The following is a 17,388-nucleotide window of genomic DNA, read 5'->3' on the forward strand; positions in this document are numbered from 1 at the left end:
ATGGTCGCCAGATGACCGTATCAATGTCATCCAGCACTCTCCTCCAGTGCTCTAGTTTACCCAGCTTACGCCGGACAACTATCCCTCTATATCCATATGCATGGGCACACCCAATAGGCCTATCTTTGTCCACCAATGGCCTAGCTGCGAGGATATGCTCCCACGCCCATACCTGTAGCAGTGTCACTCTAGCTGATAGACTGTTGTAACCCAAATACACTACCTCATGCAAATCCCTGTATAAGTGGGCCAACATAGTCGACCCTCATGCAAATCGGCGACTTTGCGTCACCATATCCTCTAGCACCAATCCCCATCCCACTAACAGTCCCTTTGACCTACGGTCGGGACATAAGAATCCACCTATAAAGCTGATGGTAGAGGCGCGTAATCGAAATCCAAAAACTCCTTCCAGGGGATCTCATACCCACAAATAGTGTCATCTTGAAAAATCTCACAAAGTGCCTCGGTCCCACCCTCCTCCGTCTGCTCATAGGGTAGCAATGCACCTACTATAGGAATCCGCAGAATCTGGTAGCAATCCTCAGGGGTCACTGTAATCTTGCATGTCACCAAGTGAAAGGTGTTTGTATCATTGTTCCACCTCTCAGCCAATATTATCAATAAACCTCGGTTTACGATAAACCAAGGCATATCTAACAAAGAGGTCAAACCACACCTCACAATAATGTCTCTGTCAGCCTGTGTCAATCATGGTATCAAGGACCACGATCTCGGAAATCTCTCACGTGACTGCACCACTCCAAGACGCTCATGTCAAAAGCAACACAAGTCCAATATCAGTTCCCTCATCAACACATGGATATCAAAATCAAATTCATCTCAAAAACTTGAAAACTTTGAACAAATCTAAATCAAGTTTCACATTCATATCAACTTGTAACACAACTCAAGTTTCACATCCATATCAGCTTGTAACACAACTCAAGCTCCACAATCCATATCAAACACATTCATATCAAAAACTTGAAAACTTTAAACAATTTAAATCAAGTTTCACATCCATATCAGCTTGTAACACAACTCAAGCTCCACAATTCATATCAAACACATTCATATAAAAAACTTGAAAACTTTGAACAATTCAATCAAGTTCCACATCATATAAAAATCACATCAAATCTATATCAACTTGAAACATCGCAAATCAAATCAAGTTATCTCAGAACTCATATTGGACACACTTATCACACCAATGGCAGCAAACACGAAGATTAGCAAAACGCACTTATCCCGGCAGAACTGGCATCACCCTACCCATTTTCTTCATTCCCAGATCCCACTATACCAAAAATTTTCCTATATGCGCTAAAACATCTTGTTTAAGCGCTAAGCTGCTTCTCATGCGCTAACCTATTTTCTCAGCGTGCTACCCAATAAACCCTATGTGCTAGCAGAAACCTACGCGCTACCCTTTTCTTCCAACGCGCTACCTAACCTACCCAACATGCTAAACTACCCCATGTGCTATTCTATCTTCTCTGCACACTACGCACTTAACCCTATGCGCTAGGCCACACCTACACGCTATCTAGACCTACCCATGCGACCCCCTAGAAGCCCTATGCGCTAGATATTTTCTATGCGCTACCCGTTTTACCCAACGCACTACCCTGTGCCCCCAGTGCGCTAACCTCATCCTATGCGCTACGCTAACCTAGCGATGCGCTAGCCTAAACTTTTCAGACGCTACCCTTTATTGTTAAAACCTACGCGCTACGAAATTTTTCGTATGCGCTACCCTTTTGACCCGACGTGCTAAAACGTAAAAATCCGCATAAAAAATTCAAAAACGACAAAATCAAAAATCAAACAGGGGTCAAAAAGGTTGACTTACCGATGGTCCATATGTGGTAGGCCTCGGATACCTCCTAGCGCGTTGGAATCGATGAGAAGAATACGGAATCAGCATGTTGACTTCTCTCCAAGTGTCACTTTCTCCAAAGTCAACAAGCACAAATGAGACAAAAGAAATCACTTTTTCCCTTTATATAGGGTAAATCGACATTAGGGTTACAAGGAGGAACGCGAAAATCGCTCGTGGTGTCTCATGCCAACCTACCCAACATCATTATCGAGAGATGAATCAATTTTCGCATTCAACATAGACCAAAATTTACAATGTTATCAAATTTATCTAAAACAAATCAAATTTTCAAAAAAAAAATGATTCATCTCCCAAGGGGGCATTATCAACATCATTTATCAAATCTGGGGCACAACATGAAAATCTCAAAACGACATAAAAATTGATCACAAACAAATCATAATGACACATCATTTTCTTTGAATCAACATGTGCATACACGTCACTTCAAAGAGGGGCAAAATGTAGACGCATAAAAATGACCATATTCCTAAATGAATATTTTTTGTTCATTCCTCTATTTAATTAAATCCAATTTAATTAAATCACCCACATTCCTCTATATAATTAAGTAAATTATTCAATTTATTTAGTTAAATTCACTAAAGCCCTTTTTGCATCATTTAATTGAATAAATCATTTTATTTAATAAAAAACCCTTCTCTCTACTTTTTAATTAAATTCACATTTAATTAAATAGTTTACCCCAATTAAATAAATCTAATTTATTTAAAATCCCCAACTTGCAACCAAATTGAAATAAAGCAATTTATTTTAATTAATTCTATTTTCCGTCACCCACTTGCATCCTAAACCCTATTCCTAAATTCTTCTAGAATCCATCTAATCCTAATCAATTAACCCAAACCCATCAATTATCCCCTTTTCCTAAATTTGAGGAGGTCACTTCTCAAATTTGGAGTAAAGTCTTCAAAATGCATTAAAGTCTTTATCCATAACTTGTTGAATGCCCCCAAATTTGGAAGGACTCTTACAAATTTGTCCCCAAAGTCTTCAAACCATTAATGGTTAACTAACCCTTAGTGGCATGGTTAGAGACTTTTTGCCTAACTTAACCTCCATCTAATCCAATGGTCTCATCAAGCATTTATTGCTTTGACCATAGTTATTCCTTTAACCTTTGCACAAGAGTTTACCCCTTGGATAAAAGCTTTATCCAATGGATAACCCTAACCTAACCTTAACCCTTACCCCCTAGGGTAACCATGAGGTCCTCTCAAGCATTTAATGCTTCTTACATCTCCTCTCAACCAGCCTTATGTTGACAATTGTCACCATTTCATTGGTGAAAATTGAAAACATGGATTGACAACTTTCAATCTTGACCCTTGATTAACTCTTTCAATCCTAGCCATCCAATGCCCTATTTTTGCTATAAATAGAGCTCCCCTTCCTCCATTTTGGGGATCCATGAATCTAATAAATCTATTATCTTAGATCCATGCAAGCTTTAGTATCTCATTTATGCTCAATTTTAGCACATCTAGTCTCTCTTTGCAAAAGGAATTAATCTAATAAACATTTTAGACTACTTCCTTTATCATTAGCTTAAATCATATAACTAGTATATCATGTTAGGATAGTATTACTACTAATCTTGTCATCTTATAATCTATCTTATTGCATTTGTAGGATCATGCATAGATAGGATGCATTCTCATGTTAAAATCAATCAAAAGCATCCCTCGTTCTTGCATTTGTCATCCCTAAGCCACTTTGCTCAGTGATCTGAGAGCAAAAGCATTGGCTTGAGGGACCTTGTGAGATAGAGAACCATGGAACCATCCTTGGGAAGTTGAGTCATTCTTCATGACTCCATAACTTGCACCAAGAAGTCCTGTGGGTGTGTGGACAAGCCTCTTAGAGCTTCATTTTTCATATTTTAAGTTCCATCAATCTCCCCCCCCCCCCCCACCCCCCAACACACACACACACACACACACACACACACACACACACACACACACACACACACACACACACACACACACACACACACACACGCGCGCGCATATATATATATATATATATATATATATATATTTTATTTTAAATCTACTCTGTGCATTTTGTTGTAATTATTTATGATGCTTTCGGCAGCCATGGGCAAACCCACGACTGTGGGGAGCTTTTCCCACAGTCATGGGAAGGCTCACGATGGGGTGCCTCCCATGATTGTGGGTGGCTCTACCCTCTATGGTGGGGAGCCTCCCCACAGCCGTGGTGGGGGAGCCTTCCCACTGTCGTGGGCGATTTTCACCACGGCTTCCCTTCCCTCGCTATTAATGTCACTCTGTGGCCAAGATGCATTTCGGGTCTATGATTTCATAACTCTATTCCGACATATTTTTAATGTATAAAAAAAGAAAAAAAAATTGTATATATATATATATATATATATATATATATTTGTGTATACTTCACTCTTTGGAATCTTCCTTTTAATCTATTCATTAACAAATCATTATATCTATATGGTAATAATGTATTACGTGATTTTAATTAGTTGCTTATTGAAATGTTAGTTTAATTGAGCAAATTAATATGATTAAAGTCGGATAAAAGGCTTAAATTTGGATTACTAAAAAATAATGTTTAATTGAAAATAATGGTTGTACTGAAGTTATTTGGATTCTTGATATGATATTAAGATTGGATTCGTTTATGCTTGATAATTAGAGACTAGTAACTGCTTGATTTTTGCCTGTTACTATTGAATAAATGGTTATGTTGCATTTATGTTCTAGAGGCTAGGACAATGTTTGAGTGTCCAATCGTGCATGTTTGATCTTTGTCTTTTGTGCAATGTGATTGGTGTCCTATGTAACCTCGATACTTATTACCATTGTATCTTTGAACCTCCTTGCTTGTAAACATGTTCTAGCAAGTGAATCAACCTTGTTATGGTAGAGGGGTCTTGACTCTTAATGTTTTGGGTGTCGTAGACCTTGTGTTTGTATTTTGAATTCCTAGGTGCAAGTCCTGGGGGAGTGGCTTTCATTGGGGTTCGGGACCCAAAGTAGTCACCAGGGTAACTCAATGAAAGTTTTGTAATCAAATGAAAACATAAAATAATGAACTAGGGTGAGTAGCTAGCTCACATTAAATAAGATTAATTTTGTTGCCTCTCTTACTTTCGAACGCTAGCATAAGTTTAGAGTAAGTTGAGAAGGCCTAGAATGGCGTCCACCAATCTTGTCTCCATGAAAGATTGGTGTGGTCCACTAGAATTGTATGGGGGTCGGGGGTTGGTAGAGGTCACCAGGGTAACCCAAGAAGGGGGTCGGGACCTAGTGGAGACCTACCATGGTAACTCGTGACAACCTAGTGATGACACTCTTCCCTATTGCATACCTAGTGGTCTCTCTTGGTTTTATTGTTTTGCGGGTTGCTTGGGCCTCTGGAAGTCGGTTGTTTGTACTTGTGAGTTCCTGTGATCATAGTCTTGTGGGTCACTTGTGTTTGCAGTCTTGTGAGCCTCATGGGAGTTTTTTATCATCTTGTTCTTCCTTTTGTCTCTTGGGTCTGGCTGATACCTCCTAGCACGGGGGGTGGACCTAATGGTACCACATGGTTGGGTGGAGTGCTATTCGCACCCATTGGGTTTTGGTTCGACTTGCATCCTGATCGTGATGGCTCGTGAGGAGATTGAAGACCTACATTATGTGCCAAATTTATGTATTCACATTAGTGTTGTACTCATGGAGATTATATCCTTATGGATACCTTGTAATGTAAACGTTGATCATATGTATAATTCCATGGCAATGTATTATCAATCATGTTCCTTTGTAAAGGACGATGTTATCTTATTTATAGAAGTTTCTTTTATGTTATTTGTATGGTTATGTTATCTCAAGTAACATCATTGTGGGGCTTTGAGGACTCTTGTTAGATAGTATATGATCATCTTATCTTTATCTTGTATCATTACGTTACTCTTGCATTTGTATGGTTTAATTTTTTTATAAAAAAAAGATTATTCGCATTTTTTTGTTGTTTATTTAGTTTTCAAGTCCTTTGGGCCTCATAGAGGGGCGTTACAACAAATGAATGCAAGACACATAAATTGTAGTATATATCGATGCAAATGCACACTATTCTAATGCGATATAATATACTCTTAAGATGATTTTATTTGATGATGAGTGATTCCAAAATGTTATATGAGATATGTGTTCTAAAGTCTTAGAAATTGTCTTTAAATATGATATCTTAGCTACTAAATTTAAATATTTTAGAATCCAAATCAATGTGCAATGATCAAATTTTGGGAACGAGCTAACTCAAGACATGTAAAATATGAACTCCAATAAAAGGAACACAATAATAGGCATAGTTTAATAATCATACTTATGATTCAATTTAAAATGCTAAAACTAATAGGAATTAGATTGGGTTTGGACCACTGGAACTAAAATGATTGAATGTTAATAAATCTATTGGATTTAATAAGTTTATAACCAAAAATATGTTGAATTAAACACTAAAAATTTACACCTGAATATAATGTCAAAGTGAATAAAAGAACTAAAAGAGATAAGAGCCAAGTATACACTTTTCCCATCTATGATATTAACTATTAATAATTATAAGATAATTAATCTTTTATATTTCAATTTTTTACTAAGTTTAAATTTTATATATATTCAAATTTTTAGTATATTAATCATGGAAATTGTTTTGACATACTCTAACCATTACAATTCTTTCAACCTAACTAATTAACAGTTTAATATTTTAAATCAATATTTAAATCATGCTAACAAATTAAATTTATAGATCACCCCATATAATGCATTATGAGAATAAAATAATTGATATAAAATTTCATGAGTTAATGGTTGAACATGAGAAATGATAGTCTTTGAGGGCAAGTGTCAATGTGACTACTTAGTTTATTTTGGTTAGTAGTCACTACTCAATTTTTTAAGGATTCATTTGTGGAACTAGTGACCCCATAAAATTAAAAAATTGCTTATTTTTAAGCAATTATCTGAAACTTGTATTAAGAGTATTAATAACAATTGCACACTTAAATTTTAGAAGAAAAAAAATTAGCCGCAAATATAAAAAAAGTGGGAAAGAAATTTGTGGACCTACATAACATTTTTGGCAATATTTCAAACCCCTTTTTTTCACAATTAACTTCAATTCTACGAACATTTTCAGCTCCTCCTTTTTTAGTCGAGAGCTTATTTTCAATTCATACGCTACACTAAAATAGGAAGAGATGCCAATGGGTTCTTGGCCTACTAGTGAAATTGAATGGTTCTTAATAAGCCAACTAGGATCAAGTTCTCATTGAATGCAAGATGCCTACTAGTGAAATTGAATGGTTTTTAATGAGCCAACTAGGATCAAGTTCTCACTTAATGCAAGACTTCCACATCATAAGGGTCATATGAGGTTTGGATAGTGTCTCAATGACTTCAACAAAATGGATACCCCTCATTCCTTGACTCTCAACAAAGAAGTTCAACCTATAACTCATTCAAATGAATCAAGGAATCTAGATTTGATATAAAATCCTTTCATCAAAAATTTAAAAAAATTCAAATCATCATTTCCCTATAATTGAATATTTGCATGGGAACACTCGAAAAAAAAAAAAGAAGAAAGAGAAGAAGAAAAAAAAAGCACCATGAAAACATGGGATTAGGTACATTATGTTAAGATATACAAAGGCGCGCCCTTAATTAAGGGCGAAAAGAAGTGGCTGATGGTCAAAAGCGCCCCAACAGAAAAAGAAAACAGACTACAATTTGATTTCTCCCCAGTCAAAGCTTTGTCAAAGTAAAATTAATGAAAGCAAGAGCGTACTGGGTACTGCAGAGGACTGACGTCAAGCAGAATATCCATACCGTTTACAAACGGCTAGTCTTCCAACGGATCCAAACAAATCCGTTACAATCAACGTAAGTATTCAACAAGATTTATGTTCCATCATCTTCTCCCCATTGTAAATCCAAAAAAGGGGAGCAAACATTTAGTTCACAGTATTCTACAATTGTTCTTTGCTAAGGCTCACAGACATCTTAAAATTTAGTCTGTTAAGCCTAATAGATTCATAGATTCAAGTTTTTGGGTGTCTTGAATTTTTTGTTTTTTCCATCAAGCATTCAATCCACCCATGTTTATGTATTTGATATTAATACAGATGTCGTGATCAGGGAAGAATTTCTCTGATATATAAGCAGTGGTTTACAGTATTTTTCTCAAGTACCCACAAGGCTTTCATTATAGGAGCTTCAAAATTGGGCTTTTTAGTCCATATTTGTGTATTAAGGCCGTATTGTGATCAGAAACTGGAAACTTGTTTTCTGCACATCGTTCTTAAGGCCTTTTCTTGTGCATTGTTTCTAAGACCTTATTGCATGCAGAAAAGATCCAAACTTGGTTTTATTCAGATTTAGCATTTATAAGTTTGTGAGGCTTTTGTTTGCAATGTTTTGGGTGTTTGAATCTGCAGAGAAATAGCAAATATGTCGTGCTTTGCAGCTCGGGTTAGCTCCCCTGTATTGGCTTCATGCAGGTCCCCATCATTGAAGAGTTGCGGTGATATTGATTCCACTGCAGAAATGATGCATTCAGGATCACCTGTTCTGCGATCATCCCCATTGAGCAATGCAGGTTCTCCAAGTTTGAATTTGAGCTTTAACAATGTGAATCACCAGCACCATCATTCTCCTTCAAAGAGTTCAATACATGCATCTAGGCTTCGCCCCCTCATTCATGATGAGAATCACCCTCCTCCATTACAAGTGGAGCATACTAATAATATGAGTGTTTTGGGGCAGAGCTTGAAGATTTCGCAGAGAGGGAGCAGACAGAGATTTCCAACCAAGGGGAAAGAATACGCTGAACTAGGAGTTTTGACAGAGCTCAATACTGATCTAGAAAATGATTTTGGTTGTTTAAATGCACTCTCTTCTCCTCCGCTCAAAAGAAAACGTCCTCCAAAGCTTGATATTCCGAAGTCTCCCAGAGAGCTTAATAGGATCGACCTTAATGACAAAGCTGCAAAGGAAGAAAGCGTTAGTTTTGAAGGTGATTACTATGGGGTTTATTGTAAGAAGGGAAAGAAGGAATTCATGGAAGATACCCACAAGGTCACCACAAACATTAATGGGGACGATCAGCAGGTAAGAGAAGCCCTTGACCGTATTATTAACTATTATTTTGGTTTAGGCCATCTCGGAAAGCCTGTAACATTGAAATCTTTTTACACCCTGATATGGATATAAAAGCAAGTAGGTTTCCATTATTGGTACAATTCTTATTCATAAGCTGATTTTGTTCGTAGTTGTTTTCCTAAAAAAATGTCTCTTTTGAATACTTACCCAGGTCTATCACGCATCTCTATTTTTTTAAACCGTTCACCTGCATGCTTGTCTGAATAGGTCTACCTTGTATTACAAAAAGAACCTGTTGGCTTAATTCTTAGTTGGTAAGATGGACTGCTTATGCGCATGCAGAAAGTGGGCAGAGCACTATCTTGAAATTCCTGATACCCTGAATCTAGGCTGAATTGGCTGCTCTTGCAGCTTGAATCGGTTCAATGAAATTAGGGTTCACATTCGCATCCCTCATAAGAACCCTCATTCTTACGGTCGTAGTGATTTTTTTTAATCCTGCACAATATCACCTATCTAACCCTTAATGGGGCTGGGATAATTTAGGTGCCCACTTTAACTGTTAGCTGGGCTGGGAAATTTTTCTCAACTGATTAGTGCTGGTTTGAGCTCCGGGCCTCACCAACTCAAGATTTAATTCTAGTAATGTTATGGAAAATGCGAATTAGCTAATGTGAGGCCCTGTCCATATCATGCCTTGAATTTTTCAGCCTCATATGCTTTAAACTTTTTCGAAGTTTGATAGGCAATGCAATCCGATGATCTTTTCAAGAATTTACGTTAGCTAATAAGGCCGTAGCCACATAATGTTGCTAATAAAGGGTTACTCACTATTTTTCCTAGCCTCGTATACCTTGAAGTTTTCATACCTTAGCAGGCAATGAAATCCAATGATCTTTTGAGAGGTCCAGCCCACTACCTCTAGAGGAGAAACACTTAGTTGCAAACTAGGAATTCCCTTTTCGTAGATGTCGAGAAAATTATATTTTAACCGGAAAACTTTTAGTCCAATTGCAAGATAACCAGGAAACTAGAAAATTATAGAAAAGTCACAGATTTGGCTTCCCTCAGTGGTTGTAAGTTTTAACTATTCCCTGTGCCATAGGGGAGAAAAGGGTTAGATGCTCTGGGATGTTTTGCTGGCCTATTATGCTGTTTGCCTCTCTTAGCAGGGCCTGGTTGGAGTAGACATTCCTTCATACCAACTGCATTTTAGGCTGAGGAAGTTAACTAGAATGCTTACTCAACCCAGGCCCTGTTAAGAAAGGCAACAGCATGCAGAAGCCAACAAAGCATCAGAATGCTAGAGGGATCAAAGGGTTGATTCTGTAGCATATGCAGCTCCGTAGCCTAAATGAAGAAATCAACAAATTAATGTGAACACTTGTATTCACACTCACACTTTTCAAAATCAGAATGCTTAGAAACTATCTATATTTAGATTCAATTCAATAGCAGCAGCTATTCGGTATTTATTGATTTGCATTAATAATTCAAAAGAAAAATGTTAATTCAATCAAGTAGAGACAGTGGCCCACACTTGATGAGACAGAGGTGGTATCTAATTGCCTTATGAGAGAAATATCGTTTCCCGTATAAACTTAATAAAGGAGGTGCAATATGATATTACACCAACACATAAAATAGGTGTAATAAATAGGTACAATATGATATTACTCCAACATATGTGCAATCTTTTTATCTCCTGTTTTGCACATAAAATAGGTGTAATAAATAGGTACAATATGATATTACTCCAACATATGTGCAATCTTTTTATCTCCTGTTTTGTGTTGTTGTTAATATATATCATTTCTGATAAAATAGGTCTCAACTCAATGCTTGCTAAGAAAAGCAAACAACATGCAGAGATCAGGGTAGCATGCAAGGCTTTATCTCTCCCTTGCCCTAGGCAATAGCAATGGGTGATATCAGATATGTAACTTCGTATATAAATTTCATAGTTTTCTGTGCCCTATCTGCCACTGTCTACCATGTCAGCTAGACAGCCTTAAGTAGTATTTATCCTGTCTGACAGTTTTTACTATGTCAGCTAGACAGCCTTAAGCAGTGTCTATCTTATCTGCCAGTGTTTACTATGTCAGCTAAACAACCTTTAAGGAGTGTTTATCCTGTCCTTTTGCTGCTCTAAGCTTCATTCTAAGCCTGGCCTAGGTTTTTAGTATTTACAGCCCAATGTTTTTGTAATTTTCATATCATTAAAATTCGTACACACACGTCAATGTTTATCTGCTTCTTGTTCTAAGCTCCATTCTAAGCCTGGCCCAACCAGTTTTGATAGCCCAATGGTTTCGTAAATTTCATATGATCAATATATACATATATGTAGACATGTATATACTGACCTTATATATATATCAACCCATAAAATATGAATTAAGTGGTTGGTTTATCTACACATATATATGTCAACCCATATGTATACTCTATAGAAGTCGCTACCAGCTCCCTCACATTCAAATCTGAAAAAGGAATACAATCCTCATATCAGAGGAACGGAGATGTATTCAGAACATTTCCTAATATACACAAGTCCCTCCTTAATTTCTTTGCAATCTCACCATCTGCTCCTCGAATAGGAGATCCGGATGACCTTCCAGAAATGTTAGAAATTATTCCTAGTTATCATTAGCTCTTCAGCAAAAAGACTCCGGCATACACCTCACCTCCTATGTCATGTATTGCCGCCCTTCTGTCATAATTAGAGTGCAGAAAAGATGTGCTTGTGCTATGGGCCCATGAACAATGGACACATGTGTGCAATCTTTTTATCTCCTGTTTTGTGTTGTTGTTAATATATATCATTTCTGATAAAATAGGTCTCAACTCAATGCTTGCTAAGAAAAGCAAACAACATGCAGAGATCAGGGTAGCATGCAAGGCTTTATCTCTCCCTTGCCCTAGGCAATAGCAATGGGTGATATCAGATATGTAACTTCGTATATAAATTTCATAGTTTTCTGTGCCCTATCTGCCACTGTCTACCATGTCAGCTAGACAGCCTTAAGTAGTATTTATCCTGTCTGACAGTTTTTACTATGTCAGCTAGACAGCCTTAAGCAGTGTTTATCTTATCTGCCAGTGTTTACTCTGTCAGCTAAACAACCTTTAAGGAGTGTTTATCCTGTCCTTTTGCTGCTCTAAGCTTCATTCTAAGCCTGGCCTAGGTTTTTAGTATTTACAGCCCAATGTTTTTGTAAATTTCATACCATCAAAATTCGTACAAACACATCTACGTTGTCAGCTAAACCACCTCAAGTAATGTTTATCTGCTTCTTGTTCTAAGCTCCATTCTAAGCCTGGCCCAACCAGTTTTGATAGCCCAATGGTTTCGTCAATTTCATATGATCAATATATACATATATTTAGACATGTATATACTGACCTTATATATATATCAACCCATAAAATATGAATTAAGTGGTTGGTTTATCTACACATGTATATATCAACCCATATGTATACTATATAGAAGTCGCTACCAGCTCCCTCACATTCAAATCTGAAAAAGGGATACAATCCTCATATCAGAGGAACGGAGATGTATTCAGAACATTTCCTAATATACACAAGTCCCTCCTTAATTTCTTTGCAATCTCACCATCTGCTCCTCGAATAGGAGATCCGGATGACCTTCCAAAAATGTTAGAAATTATTCCTAGTTATCATTAGCTCTTCAGCAAAAAGACTCCGGCATGCACCTCACCTCCTATGTCATGTATTGCCGCCCTTCTGTCATAATTAGAGTGCAGAAAAGATGTGCTTGTGCTATGGGCCCATGAACAATGGACACATACCTGTTCGTAGCCTGATTGCCATACATTTTCCTTTGTAACACATCGATAGAAGTCATTATAATTACTTCCAAGTACCATTCTCGAGCGTAATTCCTTCCAATCGTTGCTTTTATTGGTTTAGCAATGTTCAACGCTATATATATATAATATTATATATCAGAAATAATTCTTCACTAATATTTTATTTGTTGAAAAATTCACTAACGAAATTAATATTCTTTTACGAATAATAAAAAATTCATTAAGGTTTTATATCTTTTTAAGGGGTTTCTTAATTTTTCCGTGAAATTGGCACCTTTTGGATAGTAGAGTTGTATCATTTGTTTGTAGGTAACAAAGTGTTGTTAGATTGAAGACATAAGAGTGATGGAAGTGAATGTATTGTAATCTTGTGTTGCCAGATGTTCTTATAGTGTTGTTGATTTGTGCCATTCTTTATATATATAGGATTGAACATGTATAAAAGTTATTGGTTGTGGTAATAATTCAGTAATGAAGACTCTTCAGAGTGATTTTTCCAGATGTTTTGGGATAATGCTGAATTTCTGTTGAGTTTGGCAGGCATTCTTTGGTGTTTATGATGGGCATGGAGGCCGCAAAGCTGCAGAATTTGTTGCAGAGAAACTCGGACAAAATATTGAGGATTTGATGGTCAAATCAGGAGATCTAGAGAAGGCAATGAAAGCTGGGTATTTAGCAACAGACAAACAGTTTTTAGAGCAGGTAAACTATTAAAAACTTGCAAAGTTTAGGTACTAATGTCTTCTTGGATTGAGACATTAAGCTGTTTTGCATTGAAGGTTTTTGGATGACCGACAATTTGTATTTAAGATTCATTTGATGGCTGAGATCTTATTTTCTGGATTGAATCATATGAGGCTCTCTAAGAACATTTGATTGGGAATTTCTTCTTCTTTGAATTGAGTCTGAATTTGCATTCTGGTTTTGTAAGATATTACTATTGACCTATTTTGAATTGAAGCAGGGTGTAAGCAGTGGGGCATGTTGTGTAACTGCTTCGATCAAGGATGGTTGTTTAGTTGTTGGTAATGTTGGGGATTGCCGTGCAGTACTAAGTAGAAATGGAAATGCTGAAGCCCTAACCTGGGATCATAAACCAGGAACAGAGAAAGAAAAGAAAAGGATTGAAAACCTGGTAACTATTTATTAAGCACAATTTGCAGCATTGATTTGTATCCTACCTTTTTCAGTGATAGGATTGCTTAAGTTTTTTTTGAGGTTTTTTACTGCAGGGTGGTTATGTGGATATTCATCATGGAACCTGGAGAGTACAGGGAACCCTAGCTGTATCTAGAAGCATAGGAGATTTGCCCCTAAAACAATGGGTATCATCTGAACCAGACACCAGAAAACTGCCTATTACATCTGATTGTGAATTTATGATACTGGCATCTGATGGACTTTGGGAGAAGGTAGCTTGAAGAATCTTCAAGTGGCTTTTACATTCTTATTTGTTTGCTAGTATTTTGTACTTCATGAGTAGTGAGACTCTTGAGTTATGTGCATTTTGAATCTAAAATTTGTTTGAAGATACTAGTTTTCCATAATTCATAATAGTGCTTGTTATTGCTTCTGGTTTCAATTATGTATGTTTGTTTGTATCAACATTTCGGAACTTGCATCAAAATTTTGGAACATTTTGGAACACACTCCTGATCCATCATCAGGATGGTCTATAGCTCTCATGTCTACCATCTTGATGATGGATCACAGAATGTGATCCAAAATGTTGATGCAAACAAACAAGATAATCGAAACCAGAAGCAATAACCAGCTCTAAAATTTGTGTTTTGTTTTTGTAACAAATTTTTGTTACTTGTGTCAGGTCAATAATCAAGAGGCAGTGGACATTGCAAGGCCTTTTTGTATAGAAGAAAAGCAAGTAAAAAATAGACTTCCTGAACTTTTTGAACTAGGACAAGCATGGAATGAGAACAATAGCCCCCCACCCAAGGCCAGGAAAATTTCTTTGGGAACTTTGCCAAAGATTCTGAAAGTCAGGAGTGTGAATGGCAACTATGCCAATATAGGGTGCTACGACCAAGATCTTAAGGAGAATACACAAATGCCCGGGCCCCAATTGTCTATTAGAGGTCCTATGATGGCTTGCAAAAAGCTTGTGGAGCTTTCTACATCTAGGGGTACACTCGATGATGTAAGTGTCATGATTGTTGATCTGAGAAACTTCTGCAGAAGAAAGAGTTAAAAATTTAATTTAGAGAAGATTTAATGTTATGTAGGGAAATCCAATCGGCCTTAACTTTTGGGTACCAGCTATTAAGTTAGGACCACTGGTAAGGTTTGTGAAAATATTTGAAGAATAATAAACATCCTCTTTCCCATATCTGAAAAGATGAGCGCAGAAGTTTTTGTAAGGGAATTAGAGGTATGTTAATGACGATACTCGAACTAGGAAGTCTTAAGGAGAATCTGTGTCTGCTGATTTGTTCACTCGTTCAAAAAGGAAATTGTTGCTAGTCTAGTTAGATTCCTTGATTTTGGATGGAGGGATGTAAAGCTACAGATTTTAATTGATTCTTTTTAACAATGTCAGTGTCTACAATAATTTTGAATACATAAATGGGGATTTTATGAAGGATTATCCACAAAAGCTCCAAAGTAAAAAGAAGTACCAGTATAAAGTTTGACTCCAATATATTTCTGCAGCCATCAATGATGAGATTTTGACATCAACACATTTGTGCAGCCATTTTAATCATGAAAATTTTGACTCGACCAATGGTATATACACACCAAACCAAAATACCACGAACAGCTTAACAATCAAAATCAACAAAAATAAATGTAGCCCACTTCATAACTGGAAGCAAATGCTTGTCTCTCCTAGTACCCATAATACCCTTTCTCGAAGACTACAACAAGATTGATCATTTTTCTATTTACTTTTATATATTACTCAAATTCATCTAATGCATCTCAGCTCAAGTTGTAGACTTTCATGAGGACGTAAGTGCCACCCACTATCACATCCCTTTCTCGAAGACTACAACAAGATTGATCATTTTTCTATTTACTTTTATATATTACTCAAATTCATCTAATGCATCTCAGCTCAAGTTGTAGACTTTCATGAGGACGTAAGTGCCACCCACTATCACATCAGCAAAATGGAAAAAAAATGATGGAAGCGAGCATTTTCATTGTGACCTAAATATATATTTTTGGGTAGAATCATTCAACTTCACTAGTAGATCAAGGGCTCATAGATGTATTTAACTATATTTATCTTTATGTCTAAGTGAGGTAACAATTTGGTAACAATTAGCAAGCCATCATAGGACCTCTTTATGTGGAAGATTGACAAGAAGATTTTCTGTCAATCTTGTTAGCAAAAATAAACAAGAACAAATGTAGTTGGTTCCTAGGTTTTGTATTAAGGTAAATTAATTTTGAAGGGACCAAGAATCTTATACAAAAAAGAATAGTCTAAAGTAAACATAATTGTTATTAAGATGTCAATTGTCAAGTGCAAACTAACACAACTACATCCAAGATGCTTAAAACAAAAGAGTACCTAGGGATCCAACCTAAACAATGCTACAAAGATTTAAGAAGGACCTTTCTACCTTCGAACAATAAAAAATACTATCTTCCATGTTGTAGAATTGTTTAAGAAATGTTATCTTCAAAGTTCCCTCTTAGAGGGTTAGTCCATGGGCACAACAAAAATATAGGAAGATCCGCCCTCTGTATGGTTGGGAGATAGATTTGCAAAGACTTTTCTTTCGCCTTTGAACAACCAGGAAATAATACCTTCCAAGTCCTCATATCTAGAAGGGGGTAGATTATCCATCAAAGGGCCCATCCATTGGTGCAAAAGAAATAGAGGGACGTCTAGCTAAGGTAGCCAAACATCAAGCAATCATCTTATGAGTAGGCAGAAGTGGAACCAAAGCAACTAAAGTCAATGGAGTTGATGGAGTAGGAGCAAGGATTTCCTAGAGTTTTGCCAACCACATGAGAACCCCCTTAGAGAACCACGAAGAGAAGATAAGAACCAACATCCTCTAGTGTGATTGGGTGATAGATTTATAAATACTTTTATTTTGCCTTTAAACAACTAGGAAATAGTATCTTCCAAGTCCTCATATCTTGGAGAGCGAGGGAGAATATCCCTCAGAGGGCCAATCCATGGGTGCAATAGAAATAGAAGGGTGTATAATTGATGTAGCCAAACATCAAGGAAACATCTTATGAGTAGGCAAAAGTGGAACCAAAGCCAATGAATAATAGTCAAAGCAACTCGAGTCAATGGAGTTGGAGTAGAAGGATTAGGGACTTGTTAAAGTCATGTCAAACACATGAGAACCCCCAAGAGAACCATGAAGGATCAAGAAGAGAAGATCCAAGATCCTACAAAGAATCGTCATTTTGAAAGGAACCATCAATGAAGGAATTAGAAGCATTAAGAATCAAGTGATCTTTGTGGGCGTTCCTCCACCATGTCGTTGTGCCCTTGAATGAGGAGAGTGGACAATCAAAA

At 36.8% G+C, this 17,388-nt stretch overlaps 1 protein-coding gene across 1 annotated transcript; it reads left to right on the top strand.

The window, feature by feature from the left end:
* The first annotated feature begins 7,661 nt into the window (after window positions 1-7,661).
* LOC131042506 (probable protein phosphatase 2C 14) lies at window positions 7,662-15,432 on the top strand. The gene is made up of 6 exons (XM_057975822.2): window positions 7,662-7,827; window positions 8,382-9,054; window positions 13,425-13,586; window positions 13,849-14,019; window positions 14,117-14,296; window positions 14,710-15,432. Exons 1-6 carry the CDS (start codon window positions 7,715-7,717, stop codon window positions 15,088-15,090), a joined length of 1,680 nt encoding a protein of 559 aa, XP_057831805.2. The 5' UTR covers window positions 7,662-7,714; the 3' UTR covers window positions 15,091-15,432.
* The last annotated feature ends 1,956 nt before the right edge of the window (window positions 15,433-17,388 follow it).

Source organism: Cryptomeria japonica, chromosome 1 (assembly GCF_030272615.1).
Source record: "Cryptomeria japonica chromosome 1, Sugi_1.0, whole genome shotgun sequence".
Classification (NCBI taxonomy): Eukaryota; Viridiplantae; Streptophyta; class Pinopsida; order Cupressales; family Cupressaceae; genus Cryptomeria; species Cryptomeria japonica.